Source organism: Aotus nancymaae, unplaced genomic scaffold, assembly GCF_030222135.1.
Source record: "Aotus nancymaae isolate 86718 unplaced genomic scaffold, 86718_ANA_hifiasm-v0.15.2.pri h1tg000002l, whole genome shotgun sequence".
NCBI classification, from domain to species: Eukaryota; Metazoa; Chordata; class Mammalia; order Primates; family Aotidae; genus Aotus; species Aotus nancymaae.
In genome coordinates, this window is record NW_026988413.1 from 6306903 (window position 1) to 6327738 (window position 20836).

Consider the following 20836-nt stretch of genomic DNA (forward strand, 5'->3'; position numbering starts at 1 on the left):
TGCCCTCCAGCCTGGGCAACAGAGTGAGACTGTCTGGGGGTTCAGCTACCAGCTCATGTCTCTTCACATTCCAAGGTTCTTTTCCTTACTCCAGACAGGTGATCAGGTGTGGCTTAGAGGAAGCAATACCCAGGAAGGCCAGGTCTTTGTAGTTCTCTAACATCACATTCCTATATAAATTCTGCTGTGCAGTGTCCAGGCATTGCCCCTCCTCCAGACAGTATTCTATGGCCACATCCCTAAATGTCAACACTCCCATTTCTAAGCTTCCGGGGGTCCTGGCGTCTTAAGCTGTGGATCTCCAGTACCACCAAGTCAGAAGGCCACAGAGGCTGGGCCTGTAGGAGCAGAGGACACAGAACAGCGAAGACCTGTTTTGATTGTTTTTAGATTCTGGATATTAGCCCTTTGTCAGATGGGTAGCATGCAAAAATTTTTTCCCATTCTTGGTTGCCGGCTCACTCTAATGATTGTTTCTTTTGCTGTGCAGAAGCTCTTAAGTTTGATTAGATCCCATTTGTTTATTTTGGCTAAAAATAGCTGTATTTTTTCTGAGGGTAAAAATGTAGTGAGAAAAGTAACATTGCTTTACATATTTGCAGATATTTTTAATATCTGGCTTAATAGAAGTTAACTGGGTTCTTATCCAGTCTGCTGTAATATGTTGGTCTGGTTAAAGTATGTGAAGAACATCTTTCCTCTCAGAAAATTACTTTGGAAAAGGGAGGAGTATTTAAGACCTTTTCAAAGAATTTATAGATGTTCTTCTTTGTGGGATATAAAATCTTATCAGTAAACTTTTCTAAAAAGGTCTGTCCTCAGCCAGGTGCAGTAGCTCACACCTGTAGTCTCAGCACTTTGGGAGGTCAAGGCGGGTGGATTACTTAAGCCCAGGAGTTCGAGACCAGCCTGGGCAACATAGTGAACCCTGTCTCCTAAAAATAAAAAATTGGGGGGACGTAGTGGCACGAGCCTGTAGTCTAGTTCCTTGGGAGGCCAAGGTGGGAGGATCACTTGAGCTTGGGAAGTTGAGGCTCATTGTGCCATTGTACATCAGCCTGGGTGAGGGGAGTAAGACCTTGTCTCCAAAAAAAAAAAAAAAAAAGTCAGAGTTTGAGTGAAATAATTTACCCAAGAATGATTTCACATCATTCATCTTTTGAAAAATGGTTCCCTGAGTTCTGTATTAGGCACAGTTCTCCAGAGGAGAAACAGAACCAATAGGATACATGTAGACATATAAGAGGAAATTTATTATGGATATTGGCTTACATTGTTATCGGCGGTGGGGGGCAAGTCCGGTTGGGGTCCACAGTCCTTAGTTCTTCTTGGAAGAAACAATTCAGCCAAGAGAACGAAGTAGATTCAAGGCAGAAGTGAAGGTTTTTTGAAGTAAAGTTTACTTGGAAGGGACCAACTGGGCAACTTGAAATATTGAATGTCCCTATTTCCTGATTCTTCCTGGTCTCCTCTCATCGTCCTTGGGTGGGTTGCTGGCTAATTGCCACATGTGCGGTGACTTGCCAGCATCTGAAGGGGCCACAAGTGCCATTTGGTAGTTGGAGTTCTGTGCATGCTCTCGTAGGGCAATTTTCCCTTACTGCTCTAGTGTTCCCAGAGGAAGGTCATATACTGGTCACACTCCACCATTTTGCTCCTTACTGCGCATTCCTGGACATGTTTGCTCAGTTCCTAGGATCTTATCAGGAAGTTGTTCTCCATAAGCTCAGGATGTTTCCTGTTAGGAAATTTTCCCCTCCCTGGTGCCAGCTGCAACCAGTTATCATTCCTGAAGAGGCCACCAGGACATTGCTTGGGGCCTGTCCTGCCCTGCTCACACCTGCCTCTCTACCTACTCTAACAATGTGATTATGGAGGCCAATAAGTCACAGACATGCCATCTGCAATCTGGAGAACCAGAAAAGCCTGTGATGTCATTCAGTCTGAGTCTGAAGGCCTGAGAGCCAGGAGAGCCCATGGTGGAACCCAGTTCAAGGCTCTAAAGGCTCAAGAACAGTGCAGGGTTGGGAGACAGGCAGCACTGGTGTAAGTCCCAGAATCAGGGACTCCAGTATCTGAGGGCAAGAGAAGATGGGTGTCCCAGCTCAAGAAAAGAGGGACTGGAGGATGCCCATCCACATTGGTGAGGATGGATCCTCTTTATTCAGTCTACTGATTGAAATGCTCAGCTTCTCCAGAAACCCCCTCATGAGACACCCAAAAATAATGCTTTACCAGCTGTTTGGGCATCTCTTAACCTAATCTGGTTGATGCATACAATTAACCATCATAGCCACCTTCAGATTTAATAAGTCCCTAGAAGGACTCAGAACTCAATGAAAGCTGTTGTGTTCATAGTTATGGTTTACAACAGCAAAAGGATCGAGATTAAAATCAGCCAAGGGAAGAAACACAATAGGACAAAGTCCAGGAAGTTCCAAGCACAGAGCTTCCAGCTGTCCTCTCCCAGTGGAGTCATTAACAATACTAAATTCTCCCAGCAACAATGTGTGACAATAGACAGAATATTGCCAAGCAGAGAATCTCAACTAGGCTCTGATGTCCAAAGGTTTTATTGGGGCTCTGCCATGTAGACATAGTCAACTGCCTGCATAGCTGACCTTAGCTTCCAGCACCTCCAGGTTGGCCTGACACTGCATGACCCAAAGCCCCTACCATAAATCACATTCTTATCTGGTGTGGCTCAAGGTTCCCATGTAAACAGACACTTTCTTTTGCGAGGGTAGGGGGGTCTTGCTCTGTTGCCCAGGCTGGAGTACAGTGCCACAGTTTTGGCACACTGCAGTCTCAACCTCCTGGATTCAAGCAGTTCTTCTCTGTTGGCCTTCTGAGTAGCTGGGACTACAGGCGTATGCTACCACACCCAGCCAATTTTTGTATTTTTTGTAGAGACAGGGTTTTACCATGTTTTCCAGGCTGGTCTTAAACTCCTGGGTTCAACCAATCCTCCCACCTTGGCCTCCCAAAGTATTAGGATTACAGGTGTGAGCCACTGTGCCCTGCCCAAAGAGACTTTATCAGTCAGGACATTCCAAGGGTTTAGAATTACCTCTCAGGACAAAAACTAGACCTCCCTTCGGGCAAGGTTAAATTATTCACTACACAGTATGTTTCTCATGTCATCACAAAGAATATTTTTTCAAGTGTACCCAAGGGTCATGATTTAATAAAACCAGTCTTTTTTTTTTTTTTTTTTTTTTACTTTATCAAAGACATTATTACGTAAAGCTGGGTTTTGTTTGTTCTGCCCGAGTGCAGGTAGTGCTTGGCCAGTGTGTGGTGAGGCGATGTGTGCTAATACATTTCCACGCCACTGCCTTCATTATGCTAGCTGTCAGCAGGTTACCCACTATTGCTTTTATGACCTCAGTGTCAAACTAGTCAGAAAGGCAAATAACATCTTAATTTTTACTTTTCACATTTATGAGAATAGTTTCGGCCACAGGTATGCCCTCAAACCTCTGCTCTAACTAAGCACCCTGTATCTTTACCTTGCTTTATGACGGTCTTATCTAGAGGACCTGGAGTGCACATTTTTTGAGGGTAGGTTTCATCTTCATCTTTGTGGTCTCCATTTTACCTGGCACAGTGCTTCATATGCAACAGAAATTCAACGAACGCCTGTTAAATTAACGTATAGAACTTTTTCATCACTTCAGGAGGTCTTTCCACAACTTGATTTGGCTAAAAAAAAAAAAAAAACGCAACTAAAAGGTGACTTTTTCTTCCCATTTGTGATAGGTTTTTTTGCTCTTGTCATATAGAAGGGTTGTCAGGTCTGCTGATTCCCAACAAACTTGAGAATCAGTTTTGATTACGTCTCCCTTGTGACAGTGAAATCCTTCACTGAGGTTGCCCTGTGATCCTCATGACTTCTGTCATGGTGCAGATACTCCTCCTCCAGACTAGGGTGACAGACTCCAGCCCTCTCTCCACATACGGTTTTACTCTCCTCACATCTGTCCCCTAGTAACCACCAAAATGATCTCTTTGAAATGCAGATGGGCTGGGCCCAGTGGCCCACACCTATAATCCCACCACTTTGGGAGGCTGAAGTGGGAGGCGTCATTTGAGGTCAGGAGTTCAAAACCAGCCTGGCCACGATGGTGAAACCCCGTCTCCACCAAAAATACAGAAATTAGCTGGGTGTGGTGGTGGGTGCCTGTAATTCCAGCTACTCAGGAGGCTGAGGTAGAATCACTTGAGCTTAGGCAGAGGTTACAGTGAGCAGAGATCGTGCCACTGCACTCCAGCCTGGGCAACAGAGCAAGACTCCATCTCCAAAAAAGAAAAAGCAGGTAATATGCCAGGTACTCTTTTCACATATTTAATCCTCATCAACCTTATGAGGGAGGTGCTGTTTGTTATCCTCACTTTACAGATGAGAAGCCTAAGGCCCTCAGTGACCTAGCAGGTCTGGCTCTGGGGTCCCAAATGTCTGCTCTTAACAATGCTAAATGCTTCTCACTGGTTAGTGTCACACCTGTTGCTATTGTCTACAGCCAAAGATAAGCTCCCAAACATGACATCTGAGCCCTTCTATGCTCTGACCTGTGTATTCTTTCAGGGCTTCACTGTGTCCTGCTGCTTGGTGCTGCTGTGAGCTCTAGGGTTAAATCTGCTCCTAGTGTCCCTGTGCGCAGTGCTGTTTATAGCCTCTGCCCTGTGGCTGCTCCTGTTCCTGCTGATAGGTCTGCTAGACCTGCCTGTTCCCTATCCCCTGGCAGAGTCTTAGGGGAAGAGAGCTCAGGTGGTGGCTCCTCAAGGAAGTTTTCCTCCACCTTTCTCCTTTGTCCCCTTCCGCAGTGAAATAAAGAGCTCATAAAGAATGGGGCAGACAAATGGAGGCAGATAACCGTATAACAGCTGTGGTAACAATTATAGTGCGAAAGTTAAGGAAGGTAAAAATTTTGCCCTAGTAATTTGTCCTGTGTCCTAAACTAGACTATCCATTCCTTTAAGGGAACAGACTCACTTTATACTGTCAGTATCTGGTAGATAAGCAAAAAGTGAAATATCTCATAAATAAGTAAACACAAGATTTCTCCTAAACTATATTTCCTATTTCTTCCAAATCCACAAAATTATGAAAAAAAAATTTTTGAGACAGGGTCTCACTCTGTCACCCAGGCTGCAACCTCTGCCTCTTGGGCTCAGGTGATCTTCCCACCTCAGCCTCCTGAGTAGCTGGGATTACAGTGTGTGCCACCATGCCCGGCTTATTTTTGTATTTTTTGTAGAGTCAGGGATTTTGCCATGTCGCCCAGGCTGGTCTCAAACTCTTGGATTCAAGGGATCTGCCCACCTTGGCCTCCCAAAGTGTTGGGATTACAGGTGTAAACCACAGCACCAGGTCTAAAGTTATGAAATCTTACAGACTTTCAGAAAATGGTAATAATACCAATGTCTGGGATTTTATATTTTTAAATAATGAGTTTTCCTTCTCTCTTTTCTTTTGTAAGCTCCTTGCCCGACTTGAAGGTAGAAGTTCTTTGAAAGAAATGGAACCAAGTCTGTTTGCTGATGAAGATTCTCCTGTGCATGGTAAAACTACAACCTCAAATACAAATACAGTGTTGTAAACAAAGCTTTAGAAAAGGATTTTTTTCACATAAGCTCACATGTATACACATACTCCTCGTAAAAAGTTATATAGGTTAAACTGTACAGTGGAAAAATGAGACAGAGGTTGTGACAGAAAGCTCTTCAGCTTTCCTCATCAGTGTCAGACAAGGTGAAGTTTGCTCATCTGCAGTCAGTCTTCAGAATATGCCTTGACCTCTGTCTTACCCAACATGCAATACTTATGCAAGTCCTGCTGTTACAGTTTGTTTGGAAGTTCTTTTTTAGAAGTTTGCAGAGTTGTAGGGAAGTCCTTAGGTATCTACTTGTTCTCTTAGTATTTCTACAACAGGGAAAACTTACAAAGGGCATGTGCTTAGGTTGATTTTTTCGTTTCTTTTAATGTAGTGGCTTCATAGAGATAAAATTCACCCACTTAAGTGTGCAGTTAAGTGATTTTTAATATATTACACAGTTGTGCAACCATTACCACAACTGACTGCAGAACACTGTATCTCCCCATAATGAAGCTCATTTCTAGTCATTGTCATCTCCCATGTTCCTCAGCCCTAGGCAATTACTAACCTACTTTCTAACTCTAGATTTGCCTTTTCTGGACATTTCATATCGTTGGAATCATGTAATATGTGGTCTTCTGTGACTGGCCTCTTTGAATAATCTTCGTTGAATTGTATAATTCAGTTTTCATCACATCATAGCATGTATCAGTTCATTTTTTTTATTGTTAAATATTTCATTGTATGGATATGCATGTTACTTATCCATTTGTTAGCTGAGGACATTGGGTTGTTATTTGTTGGCAGCTATCGGTAATGCTGCTTTGGTTATTGTGTACATATTTTTCTGTGGATAGATGTTTTCAGTTCTGTTGGGTAATACCTAGGATAGGCATTGCTAGGTCGTATGGCAATTCTACATCTAACCTTTTCAGAAACTGCCAGACCATTTTCTGGCCAGGCATGGTGGCTCATGCCTGTAATCCCGGCATTTTGGGAGGCCGAGGCGGGCGGACCATGATGTCAGGGGTTCGAGGCCAGCCTGGCCAATGTGGTGTTACTCCGTCTCTACCAAAAATACACACACAAAAAAAATTAGCCACGTGTGGTGGCTAATGCCTGTAGTCCCAGCTACTCAGGAGCCTGAGGCATGAGAATCGCTTGAACCCGGGAGGTGGAGGTTGCAGTGAGCCAAGATTATGCGACTGCACTCTGGCCAGGGCAACAGAGCAAGACTCCATCTCAAAAAAGAGAGAGAGAGAGAGAGAGAGAGAGAGAGAGAAACTGCCAGACTGTTTTCCAAAGTAGCTTCACATTTTACTTGCCACCAGCAATGCAATGTTGGTTCCAATTCCCATATTCTAGGAATAATTGTTACTGTCTGTCTTTTTGATAATAGCCATCCTAGTCAGTATGAAGTATTATCTCATTGTGGTTTTTGATTTACGTTTTCCTCACAGCCAATGATGTTGAGTGTCTTTGCAAAGGCTTATTGGTAAATTGTATGTCTTTGGGGAAACATCAGATTCTTTGCTCATTTAAAAAATCAGGTTTTTGTCCTTTTATTATTGAGTTGCAAGAGTCCTTTGTATAATCAGATGTAAGTCCCTTATCAAATAAGTTATTTTGCAAATACTGTCATCCATTCTTTAGGTTGTTTTTTCATTGTCTTGAAGGTATCCATCGAAAGTATGCAGGGTGTGAATTTTGGTGAAATCCAGTTTACCTATTTTTTTCTTTGTGGCTCATGCTTTACAAGCCATTGCCTATTCCAGGTCAAGAAGATTTATAGCTTTTTGTTGTTGTTACTGGTTTCTGTTTTCAGTATTTTCTGATTGGATAACGTGCTTCTGTGATTTAAGTCTTTTTTTTTTTTTTTTTTTTTTGAGACGGAGTTTCGCTCTTGTTACCCAGGCTGGAGTGCAATGGCGCGATCTCGGCTCACCGCAACCTCCGCCTCCTGGGTTCAGGCAATTCTCCTGCCTCAGCCTCCTGAGTAGCTGGGATTACAGGCACGCGCCACCATGCCCAGCTAATTTTTTGTGTTAGTAGAGACGGGGTTTCACCATGTTGACCAGGATGGTCTCGATCTCTTGACCTTGTGATCCACCCGCCTCGGCCTCCCAAAGTGCTGGGATTACAGGCTTGAGCCACCGCGCCCGGCCGATTTAAGTCTTTTAAAATTTATTGAGACTTGTTTTATGGCCTAACATATGGTTTATTCTAGAGAATGTTCCATGTGTATTTGAGAAGATCGTGTACGCTCCATTGGTTGCATCAAGTGTTCTACCGATGCCTGTTAGTTCAAGTTGGCTTTTGGTATTATTCAAGTCCTTGATGATCTTTTGTGTAGTTCTATCCATTTGAAAGTAAGGTTTTTGAAGTTTTCAACTGTTAATTAGCTGGGCGTGGTGGTACACACCTGTAATCCCAGCTACTTGAGAGGCTGAGGCAGGAGAATTGCCTGAACCCTGGAAGCAGAGGTTGCAGTTTGCAGTGAGCCGACTCCATCTCAAAAATAAATAAACAAAAATTTTAAAATGAAGTTTCCAGCTATTATTGTTGAATTGTCTGTTTGTCTCCTGAGTTTTATCATGTTTTTGCTTTTGTATTTTGGGGTTTTGTGTATTGTTGAGCACATGTAACTTTTTATTTTGTCTTATTGCTGGTTGACCCATTTATAAAATGTTCTTTGTCACCTAACATCCGTTAGGAAGGCTACTATCAATAAAAAGGAAGTAGCAAGTGTTAGCAGGAATGTGGAGAGATTGTAACTCTTTTGCACTGTTGGTAAGATTGTAAAATGGTGTGACCATTACGGAAAACAGTATGGAGGTTACTCAAACAGTTAAAAATAGAACCACCATATGATCCCATAATCTCACTTCTGGTACACATCCAAAAGAATTGAAAGCAGGATCTTGGAGAGATACTTGCACACTCTTATTTATAGCGGCATTATTCACAATAGCTAAGAGGTAAAACCAACCTAAGTGTCCATCCATGTGCTTATAACAGAATCCCTCGGGGAAAAACATCCATCATTGGTTGAGTGGTTGATATATACATGCAATGGATATATTATTCAGCCTTACAAAGGAGGGACATTCTGTCATGTGCTACAACATGGATGAACCTTGAGGACACTGTGCTAAGTGAAATAGGCCAGAAACAAAAAGACAAACTGATTCCACTTATATGCAGTTTCTAAGGTAATTAAATTCATAGAAAAGAAAGTAAAATGGTAGTTACCAGGAGCTGAGGAGGTGGGAAAGGGAGTCATTGTTTAATGGGTACAAAATGTAAGTTTTGCAAGATGGAAAAGTTGTGGAGTTCTGCTTCACAGCAGTGTGAATGTACTTCACACTACTGAGCTGTACATTTAAAAATAGTTAAAGTAGGCGCCAGGCCCTGTGGCTTATACCTGTAATCCCAGCACTTTGGGAGGCCGAGGTGGACAGATCACCCTGAGGTCTGGAGTTTGAGACCAGCCTAGCCAATATGGTGAAACCCCATCTATACTAAAAACACAAAAATTAGCCAAGCATGGTGGGATGTGCCTATAATCCTAGGTACTCAGGAGACTGAGGCAGGAGAATTGCTTGAACCCAGGAGGTGGAGGTTGCAGTGAGCTGAGATCGTGCCACTTCACCCCAGCCTGGGCAACAGAGCAAGACTTGGTCTCAAAAAAATGGTTAAAGTAGCAAGTTCTATGTCATGTGTTTTTACCACACACACAAAGTCCTCTGTCTCTAATAACATGTTTGTCTTAAACATCTATTTTGTCTGATACTAGTGTAGCCAATTCAGGTCTCTTTTGATTACTGTTTGTATTGTGTATATCTTTTTTTTATCTTACTTTCAACCTATTTGTGACTTGTAAAGTGTGTTCATTATAAACAACCTATAGTTCGATTCTGGTTTTTGTATTCCATTCTGCCAATTTTACCTTTTGGACTAGTTAGTCCATTTATAGTTAGTGTAATTACTGATAAGAGTTTATGACTGCCAGGCATGGTGGCTCACGCCTGTAATCCCAGCACTTTGGGAGGCTGAGGAGGGTGGATCACCTGAGGTCAGGAGTTTGCCTGGCCAACATGGTGAAACCCCGTCTCTACTAAAAATGGAAAAATTAGCTGTGTCTGGTGGCACATACCTGTAATCCCAGCTACTTGGGAGGTTGAGACAGGAGAATCGCTTGAACCTGGGAGGCCTTTTGCTGTCTCTTTTTTATATACGTCTTATGTCTTTCTGTTTCTCTTTCTCCTTTACTGTTTTCTTTTGTGTTAAATTTTCTGCTGTGCCATTTTAATTCCCTTGTCATTATTTTCACTATATTTTTCTGCATTATTTTTCTAGTGATTGCCCTGGGATTACAACTAACATCTTAATTTCTAATAATCTAGTTTGGATTAATACAAACTTAATTTCCTTACTTTGTAAAAAGCTTTGTTACTATATAGCTCTTCCCTGCATCTTTATACATTGTATGCTCATCAACACATTCAGTATTGTTACTGAATTAAAGTAATTAAAATGATCACTTAAGAGTACTTTCTGGCCAGGCACAGTGGCTCACACCTGTAGTCCCTGCACTTTGGAAGTCTGAGGTGTGTGAATCACCTGAGATCAGGAGTTCAAGACCAGCCTGGCCAATATGGTGAAACCTCGTCTCTACAAAAATTAGCCTGGCATGATGGTGGGTGCCTGTAATCCCAGCTACTCAGGAGGCTGAGACAGGAGAATTGCTTGAACCCTGGAGACAGAGGTTACAGTGAGCTGAGATTGTACCATCCATTGCACTCCAGCCTGGGCAATAGAGCAAGAATCAGTCTCCAAAAAAAAAAAAAAAAAAGCTTCCTTCAGTTACAAATATAAAAACACGTTTATACTGTCTTTTATATTTACCTATATAGTTACATTTACCTGTGCTCTTTATTTTCTCATTTGGACTTCAGGTACTGTCTAGTGTCCTTTCATTCAGCCCAAAGGACTCCTTTTAGTATTTCTTGCATGGCAGATTTGCTAACCAAAATTCTCTAGGACAAAACACAAATTTTGATAAAATACATTAGACAAAAAGTGGAATGATCTTTGTATTCTCTCTATAGGGAAGGATAATATTAAGGTGAGCCTTATGAAACTGATATTAATATGTTAAAATGGGTTTGTGGAACAACTTCTGGATTAGAATATTATAGAAACACTGAAAAACACCATCATGTTTAGTCACTAACAAAAAAAGTACTGAAAACTACTGAGGATCCTATAGCTGTGAAACTGGTTAGATGACTACTCCATTGGAACAATAGCAGATCGAAGCCTGGAATTATAAAGATTATTTATCAATAGTAGAAGTTGTTACAGAAAAGCTTAAGTTGACGTAGTAAGAGATTTGGGGGTTATAGAGTCTCAATGCCATTGTAAATGTTTTTTTTGAGAAAGAGTCTTGCTCTGCCTCATCTCTATTTTTAGTAGAGATGGGGTTTAACCTTGTTTGCCAGGCTGGTCTGGAACACCCGAACCGACCTCAGGTGATCCGCCTCCCAAAATGCTGGGATTACAGGTGTGAGCCACTGCACCCATCCAAACTTTTTTTTTTAATTTAATTTTATTTTATTTTACTTTAAATTCCTGGATACACGTACAGAATGTGCAGGTTTGTTACATACATAAACGTGTGATGTGATAGTTTGCTGTATCTCTCATCCCATCGCCTAGGTTACTTGTTCTAGCTGTTTGTCCTGATGCTCTCCCTCTCCTCATGCCTTCTCCAGGCCCTGGTGTGTGTTGTTCCCTCCCTGTGTCGATGTGTTCCCATCCAAATCTTTCTTTTCTTCTTGTTTTGTTTTTTTTTGAGACAGAGTCTCGCTCTGTCACCCAGGCTGGAGTGCAGTGGCTTAATCTTGGCTCACTGCAACCTCAGCCTCCCAAGTACCTAGAATTACAGGCATATGCCACCATGCCCAGCTAATTTTTTGTATTTTTAGTAAAGACAGAGTTTTAACATGTTGGCCAGGCTGGTCTTGAACTCTTGACCTCAAGTGATCCACCCACCTCAGCCTCCCAAAGTGTTGGGATTTCAGGTGTGAGCCTCTGCGCCCAGTGCTAAACTTTTCTTTTTGAGATAGGATCTCACTCTTGTCTCCCAGGCTGGAGTGCAGTGGTGCATTGATGGCTCACTGCAGCCTCGAGCTCCCCAGGCTCAGGTGATCCTCCCACCTCTGCTCAACCATGTCCAACTAATTTTTGTATGTTTTGTACAGATGGAGTTTTGCCATGTTGCCCAGGCTGGTCTTGAACCCCTGGGCTCAAGCAATCTATCCATCTCAGCCTCCCAAAGCACTGGAATTATAGGCATGAACCACCACCCCCAACCTGTAAACATTTTTAATGCTTTTTTGAATAGGAGTTATTCAGTACCATGTACCAATTCATTACTTCTATTATTTTATTTTATTTTTTTTAAAGATGGGGTTTCACCATGTTGGTCAGGCTGGTCTTGAACTCCCAACCTCAGGTGATCCGCCTGCCTTGGCTCCCAAAGTGCTTGGATTACAGGCGTGAGCCACCATGCCCGGCCCAATTCTTTACTTCTTTACTTCTGTAATGATTATAATCTGCAAATTCAACATATTTGTTATATAGTTGGTAGGTTGGTACCAAGATGATAGATTTTTTTTGGCTTTTCCTTATTTTGAAGGATCTTTAGATTCATAATTCTTTCTGACAATCTGTTACCCAAACTCCTTACAGCATTCTGTTTGTAAGAGTAACTGTCAAGGCCAAATCATCCAGATTTTCTGATTTAGTTTAATATCTTCAAGTGCCAAACCTAGGGGATTTTTTTACTGCAAATTGTCACGTTCCATACTTTGTCTGGACAAGGATGCTGTAGCAGCCACCGAAACATATGAGATGGTGACGTCAAGTACATCGAAAACTTGTATGATGTCCCCTCTGTAGGACATAATATTTGATTACAAGTTTTGATCTTGACGAGCAAACAGTAAATGTTTATAAAATCAGTAAAACTGATTTCAATTCATCATTAAACATATTTGTGGGGAATAGTTCAGGGACCTTAATGATAATTAATTCATTTGTATCTTGCAAGTTTTCAGTGTCTTCCCTGGTTGTTACAAATGCCTTTTTTAAATACCTGCTTTGCTATTAATGTGTAAAAGGAAAAGAGTGTTGTTATCTACCTATTAATCTCTTAGCCAGGGATTTTACCTTGAACTTCTTTGCCTCAGTTTCATTCGAGACATAGGGAATCCTTGTGTCACTCTAGAAGCAGTGAATGCCTCGTCTAGTGCCATTTCCTCCTGTCTTCTGAGTATCTCAGTTTTAAAAGTTTGGTTCACAGAGTAAGATGTTAAATATAAGTTTGCAAACTACACGTGCTCCAAGGTCACTATTTTGGACAAACTCAGTGATCTTTTCCCTGCCATTTTTCATTGTCCTGACTTTTCTGCTGCGTTTATTATTTAGTACTGTTTCATTTTCTTGAAACATTCTCTTTTGCCCTGTAATGTTTTTCTTCCTGGTACTCCTATTTCTGTTTTAGCTGTCTTCTAATGCCTCTTATAACTGTGGCTGTATCTCAAAAATTTAGTTTTGGCCTTAATATAAGGTTTATACCCAGCCTTCAAAGAGATTTTTCTGGTTTTCTTCTCTATTATTTCTGTGTAGATTACTCCCAGACTACTATATCCAGCTCCTTATTACCATCTCTAATCTTTTTTTTTTTTTTGAGATGCAGTTTTACTCTTGTTGCCTAGGCTGGAGTGCAATGACGCAGTCTCAGCTCACTGTAGCCTCCACCTCCCAGGATCAAGCAATTCTTCTGCCTCAGCCTCCCAAGTAGCTGGATTACAGGCATGTGCCACCGCGCCTGGATAATTTTGGTATTTTTAGTAGAGACAGTTTCATCATGTTGGCCAGGCTGGTCTCGAACTCCTGACCTCAGGTGTTCCACCCACCTCAGCCTCCCAAAGTGTTGGGATTACAGGCGTGAGCCGCCGCTCCCAGTTTACCATCTTGAATCTTAAATCTTGAATCTTGGCTGTAGGACATTTTCATTTTGTGATACCTAGAGATACATTTAAAAAACCATTCCATTTTGAAAGCTAAACTTTTGCTGGAATACTCAATGTGAATTATGTGAATTAAAATTTTCTACTTTGGGCTGGCTGTGGTGGTGCATACCTGTAATTCTAGCAGTTTGGGAGGCTGAGGTGGGTGGATCACTTGAGCCCAGGAGTTTGAGACCAGCCTGGGCAACTCAGCAAGACCCCGTCTCTACAAAAAAATGCAAAAGTTAGCCAGGCATAGTGGCACACACCTGTGGTCCGAGCTACTCAGGAGGCTGAGGTGGGAGGATGACTTGAGGCTGGGAGGCAGAAGTTGTAGTGAGCTGAGGTCATGCCACTGTACTCTTGCCTGGATGACAGAGTGAGACCCTGTCTCAAAGAAAAAAGAAAAGTCTACTTTGCGTCTGTATTTGATTTGTCTTTGAGAAGAACTTTTAAATCACCACATTAGGTTTACCTGCTGTATTAGTCCATTTTATTGCTGCTGATAAAGATGTCCCCAAGACTGGGCAATTTGCAAAAGAAAGAGGTTTAATTAGACTTACAGTTCCACATGGCTGGGGAGGCCTCACCATCATGGCAGAGGCAAGTCACATCTTACCTGGATGGCAGCAAGCAAAGAGAGCTTTGCAGATAAACTCTCCCTTAATAATAACCATCAGATCTTGTGAGACTTACTGTCACAAGAACAGCACAGGAAAGACCTGCCCCCATGATTTGATTACCCCCCTTTTGGTCCCTCCCACAGTATGTGGGAATTCAAATGAGATTTGGGTGGGTACACAGCCAAACCCTATCACCTGCAGGACTGAGGCCCTCACCATGCTAAGTGTGAGCACCCTGTAGTCTCTGGGCAGCAGGCCCCACACCAGGCAGTTTGCTCCCCTTGCTTTGCCTCCTGTGTTGGTCACTTTGTCAAGCCTGGTCTAGGACTTTCCTACCTCGTGAACTCTGCCACCAAAGCCACACACCCCACCTGTCACTCCCTACCAGACCTGCTTCCTTTCAAAATGCCAGTTCCACAGTTGGCTTTTAGGCTCTTAACCCTCACAAACCAAGACTTACACTTTTATTCTTTAGCTGTCTCTCAAGAGGAGCTCAAGAAGACGGTAACTGATGAAGCACACTCAGAAGTTCCTGGGTTTTGTGCTGGGGACAGAATACTCAAGTCCCAGCCTTAGAGAACCTAACAGGAAATGTAATCAAGTAAATCGTCAGTGATTATGTAGTGTGATCCATGCGATGATGGGAGATAATAGAGTTCGCTTTCCTTTCCTCAGTGTTATTAGGACCAAATCAGACATGTATGAGGCAGCCTCTTTGAGGCATGCGGTACTCTAGAAAGCTTAGTTGCTGAGGGTCAGCCTGTCTGGCTACTTCTCTGCAAGCAGGAGAGGGAGGATTTGCTGTGGTCTGCTTATTGGTTTCCCCATCTGCGCTTCTGCATGGTCCATAGTTCCCTACCACATATGGCAGTAAAAGATGCTTGGTAGGAAATGGGGAGTTCAGCTTAGCTCCTCAGTAGCATAGTAGGAAAGGTCACACTAAACATCTGAGTGGAATACAGGTTTAGTTGCTATGTTAACTTTTAATTATATGGACAGTTGTTAATAGCAAAATAGTTCTACTCCTTGAGGCTGGAATCTTTTTTTTTTTTCTTTTTAGAGACGAAGTCTCCCTCTGTTGCCTGGGCTAGAGTGCAGTGGTGTGATTATGGCTGACTGTAGCCTCGACCTCATGGGCTCCCACTTCAGCCTCTTCAGTAGCTGAGACTGGTACTATAGGCACATGCCACTGCACCCAGCTATTTCTTTTTTCAAATTTTTTGTAGAGGCAGGGTCTCTCTATGTTGCCCAGGTTCGTCATGAACTCCTGGGTCCAAGTGATCCTCCTACTTCACCCTCCCGAAGTGCTGGATTACAGATGTGAGCCACTGTGCCCAGGCCTGTGTAGAATTCTTAAATGCAAAAGAGAAGTCTATGAAAACTGATAACATACTGTGCTATAAGAAAGCCTAAGCCAGGCATGGTGGCTCATGCCTGTAATCCCAGCACTTTGGGAGGCTGAGGCAGGCAGATCACTTGAGCCCAGGAGTTCAATGCCAGACTTTGCAACATAGTGGAACCCAGTCTCTACAAGAAATATAAAAATTTACTGGGCATGATGATACTTCCCTGTAGTCACAACTTCAGAGGCTGAGGTGGAATCATTTTTTAAAGTTCTTCTTAAGGTAAATTTGGAATTCCAAGTTGTATGTAAGATTATGGTGGAAGTTTGGTGCAGTCCTGGCTCACTGTAGCCTCTACCTCCTGGGCTCAACTGATTCGTCAACCTCAGCCTCCCAATTAGCTGGGACTACTGATGCAGATCACCATGGCTGGCTTTTTTTTTTAATTGTAGAGTCAGGGTCTCACTATATTGACCAGGCTGATATCAAACTGTTGGGCTCAAGTGATCCTCCTGCCTTGGCCTTCCTAAGTGCTGGGAATTAAAGGTGTGAGCTGCTGTACCCAGCCTAGATTTTTTACATATCATTTATGAATATTCCAATATACAATGGTTTGTTCATAATAATAAGAAAGGCTGGGTGCAGTGGCTCACATCTGTAATCCCAGCACTTTGGGAGGCCAAGGCAGGTAGATCACCTGAGGTCAGGAGTTCAAGACTAGCCTGGCCAACATGGTGAAACCCCATCTGTACCAAAAATACAACAACTAGCTGGGTGTGATAGCGCACACCTGTAATCCCAGCTACCTGAGACACTGAGGCTGGAGAATTGCTGGAACCCAGGAGGCAGAAGTTGCAGTGAACCAAGATCACGCCACTGTACTCCAGCCTGGGTAACAGAGCGAGACTTTATGTCAAAATAATAATAAGAAAATAAAGTAATTGAATTCTTATATAGACCATCATTTGGTTGGGGCTAATAATCTGCATTTTAACATTGTGTTTCCAATCAGATAGTTCAGCCATAAATTAATTACAAGGAAGAGTCGAATGCCACTGTTGAGTGGATTTTGAAAGGCTCTAGAAGCAGGGCAACTTCCACAGTGTCATTTGATTTAACTTGTGCTGTCCTCAGTGAGTTATTTGAACCTATATAGAAAAGGAGGGTTGGAGTCTTTAAAGTTCAGAGTAGTCGACTTTGATATTTAATGCTAGGAAAGTGATTTGGAATGCAGCTGGACATAGTTTTAAGAGATAATACAAGTAGCAAAGAATAACTGAAGAGGCAGTTTGGGAACGTGTAAGGGCATTTTCAGTTGGATGAAGGATGCTGTTGGCATTTAGGGCCTGAGAGCCACGGGCTCCCTCCATAATGTGTGAAACCACAAAATCCAGAATTGTTCCCCCCATAACATCAATAACATTGAGAAACCCCTCATTAGGGAGCGCTTTCTCCTGCATGTCAGAAAAGTCCAACTTAGTGGCTTGGCCAGGTGGAGGCCTGTTTTCCTCACATCCTGAGCGGCACAGAGGGAGGCTGTGCTTGGCTGGTAGGGGCTCCGTATGCCCAGAATAGAGTTCTGGGTAGTTCTGTCTTCCGTGCCATCCTGAGGGTGGGCTTTCATCCTCACTGCTTCCAGATGGGTGCTCCATCTCCACAGGAGGGCGCGGCAGGGCAGAAGTGGCCCCTGGATAGGAAAGCAAAACTTAGAAATCATCAACAGCGAGCAGCCTGCATCTCATTGGCAACAGCTGTGTTACCTGGTAACCTTTCTTTTCAAAGGAGACTAAGAAAAATAGTTTTAAAGTGGACACATTTCCCTCCCCATCAAATTAGGGTTTTATACTTTAGGAAGAGGGGAAGAATGGATATGGTGTAATCAACTACCAGAAATGGTGTGTACTCTAGTAATCGGATTTTGGAAAGGCCCTACATCTGTGGAATCTCGCAAGTTTAAATGGGAGTGCATGTGAACCTGGCTGGAGGAGCGTCCCCTAGCTCCTTCCAACCTCACCAGTGGGCTTTCATTTCCTTAGCTATTGTATTTGCTTATATGGATCCATTTTAGCAAGTGAATTTAGATTTTCTTTCACATTCCAGTAAATGTCTTTTTAAACTTTTTTGCAGACTTTGCATTTTGTAGCTTACTCTTGAGCTGCTGCATTTTGACTGAGATTTTAAAATTTTACACAGGTGATATTCTTGAATTTCATGGCCCAGAAGGAACAGGAAAAACAGAAATGCTTTATCACTTAACAGCACGATGTATACTTCCCAAATCAGAAGGAGGCCTGGAAGTAGAAGTTGTATTTATTGATACAGATTACCACTTTGATATGCTCCGGCTTGTTACAGTCCTCGAGCACAGACTATCCCAGAGCTCTGAAGAAATGATCAAGTGCTGCCTGGGAAGACTGTTTTTGGTGTACTGCAGTAGCAGCACCCACTTACTTCTCACGCTTTACTCACTAGAAAGTATGTTTTGTAGTCGCCCGTCTCTTTGCCTTTTGATTTTGGATAGCCTGTCAGCTTTTTACTGGATAGACCGCGTCAATGGAGGAGAAAGTGTTAACTTACAGGAGTCTACTCTGAAGAAATGTTCTCAGTTCTTAGAGAAACTTGTAAATGACTATCACCTGGTTCTTTTTGCAACCACACAAACTATAATGCAGAAAGCCTCGAACTCGGTAGAAGAACCTTCTCATGCCTCCCAACGCCTGTGTGATGTGGACATAGACTACAGACCCTATCTCTGTAAAGCATGGCAGCAAGTGGTGAAGCACAGGATATTTTTCTCCAAACAAGATGATTCGAAAAGCAGAAACCAATTTTCATTAGTTTCACGCTGTTTAAAAAGTAAGAGTTTAAAAAAACATTTTTTTATTATTGGAGAAAATGGAGTTGAATTTTGTTGATACATATCATAAAATAGTCTTTTACAGAGTATTATGCAAGTCTTAAAGTTTTTCTAAGACAGGTTCTCGCTCTGTCTTCCAGGCTGGAGTGTAGTGGCACAATCATGGCTCACTGCAGCCTTGAACTCCTGGCCTCAAGGTATCCTCCTATGTGTGCCTCCCAGAGTACAGGGATTACAGGCGTGTGCCACTGCACCCAGCCAAAAGTTTTCTTTCTTTTTTTTTGAGATGGAGTCTCACTCTGTCACCCAGGCAGGAGTGCTGTGGTGCGATCTTGGCTCACTGCAACCGCTGCCACCTGGGTTCAAGCAGTTCTCCTGCCTTAGCCTCCCAAGTAGCTGGGATTACAGGTGCCCGCCACCATGCCCGGCTGACTTTTGTATTTTTAATGGTGACTGGGTTTCACTATGTTGGCCAGGCTGGTCTCAAACTCCTGACCTCAAGTGATCTACCTGCCTTGGCCTCCCAAAGTGCTGGGATTACAGGCTTGAGCCTCCGCACCGGCCCTAAAGTTTTAAACTCTAGGGGAATTAACAGTATTTCTTTACAGAATGGATTCGTTAAACTAATACAATAAAACTAAAGACTATTCTGTTTCTAGACTGTTGAATCAAAGTGGTATTAACAATTAAACTTTGTATTAAGCTTGCTTTAAAAGCAAATAAATAATGTATACATATACTACATATATCTGCCTAAATAAGCTGGACATTTATAACTTTGTGTCACATTTTTGGAATTTCATTAAGTACTTTTTTTTGTTTAAGAAACTTTACAGGTCAGGTGCGGTGGCTCACGCCTGTAATCCCAGCACTTTTGGAGGCCGAGGTCAAGAGATGGAGACCATCCTGGCCAACACAGTGAAACCCCGTCTCTACTAAAATATAAAAATTAGCTGGGCATGGTGGCACGTGTCTGTAGTCCCAGCTACTCGGGAGGCTGAGGCAGGAGAATTGCTTGATCCCAGGAGGCAGAGGTTTCAGTGAGCCGAGATCGAGCCACTGCACTCCAGCCTGGTGCCTGGCGATAAAGGGAGACTCTGTCTCAAAAAAAAAAGAAACTTTACATAAATGCATTTCTTTCTTCTTCTTCTTTTTTTTTTTTTTGAGACGGAGTCTCACTCTGTCGCCCAGGCTGGAGTCCAGTTCAAGTAGCATGACACGTGCCTCTAGTCCCAGCTGCTATTAGCTAGGACTAGAGGCATGTGTCACAACACCCACCTAATTTTTGTATCTGGTTTCACCATGTTGGCCAGGCTGGTCTTGAACTCCTGGCCTGAAGTGATCCACCTGCCTCAGCCGCCCAAAGTTCTGGAATTACAGGCATGAGCCATCGTGCCTGGCATCTTTTCTTTACTTTCCTTTTCTCTCTCTCTGTTTTTTTTTTTTTTTGAAACAGGATCTCACTCTGTTTCCCAGGCTAGAGTGCAATGGTGCCGTCATAGCTTGCTGCAGCCTCAACCTCCTGGGTTCAAGTGACCCTCCTACCTCGGCCTCTTGAGTAGCTGGGACTATAGGCATGGGCCACCACATCCTGCTAATTTTTGTATTTTTTGGTAGAGACAGGCTTCACCATGTTGGCCAGGCTTGTCTCAAGTTCCTGTACTCAAGCAATCCATCTAGCTCAGCCTCCCAATGTGCTGAAATTACAGGTGTGAGCCACCATGCACAGCCAATTACTAGTATTCTCTTACTATTTAGAACAGTCAGGCATACCTCTAAGTGGATGGAATCATTTCCAGCTGAGAGCTGGACAGGCACTTTTTTGTTGTTTGTTTTTGAGATGGACTCTCTCCCTCTGCTGCCTAGGCTAGAGTGTGATGGTGTAATCTTGGCTCACTGCAACTTCCACCTCCCAGGTTCAAGTGATTCTCCTGCCTCAGCCTCCCGAGTAGCTGGGATTACAGGCGTGTGCCACCATGCCCAGCTGATTTTTGTATTTTTAGTACAGATGGGGTTTCACCATGTTGGTCAGGCTAGCCTCGAACTCCTGACCTCAAGTGATCGACTGCCTTGGCCTCCCAAAGTGCTGAGATTACAGGTGTGAACCATCATGCCCGGCCTGGACAGGAACTTTGGTGCAGAGATGGCCCAAATGGGTGTGTGCACTTCAAGGGGGTATACAAGGGGATGTGTTGTGGTGGAGGAAGAAAATTTTAGAAATTCTCTTAACACATTTAATTCAAGAAGAGATCAGTTTGTATCCGTTTGATATTTTGATTGACCTCAGCAGTCTCCTTCAATCTGTATGTCAGAATATCATATGTCACATATGTAT

General features: G+C 42.9%; 1 protein-coding gene and 1 pseudogene across 1 annotated transcript in view; one reads left to right on the forward strand and one right to left on the reverse strand.

Moving 5' to 3' along the window:
• XRCC2 (X-ray repair cross complementing 2) overlaps positions 1-19952 on the forward strand; it is a 38405-nt gene extending 18453 nt beyond the window's left edge. Inside the window, exons 2-3 of the mRNA XM_012442779.3 lie at positions 5484-5565; positions 17838-19952. Of these exons, the coding sequence (XP_012298202.1) occupies positions 5484-5565; positions 17838-18559 (804 nt within the window). The 3' untranslated portion in view covers positions 18560-19952. The remainder of the gene's footprint in view (positions 1-5483; positions 5566-17837) is intronic.
• LOC105710421 (zinc finger protein 98-like) lies at positions 54-259 on the reverse strand (annotated as a pseudogene).
• Positions 19953-20836: the final 884 nt, after the last annotated feature.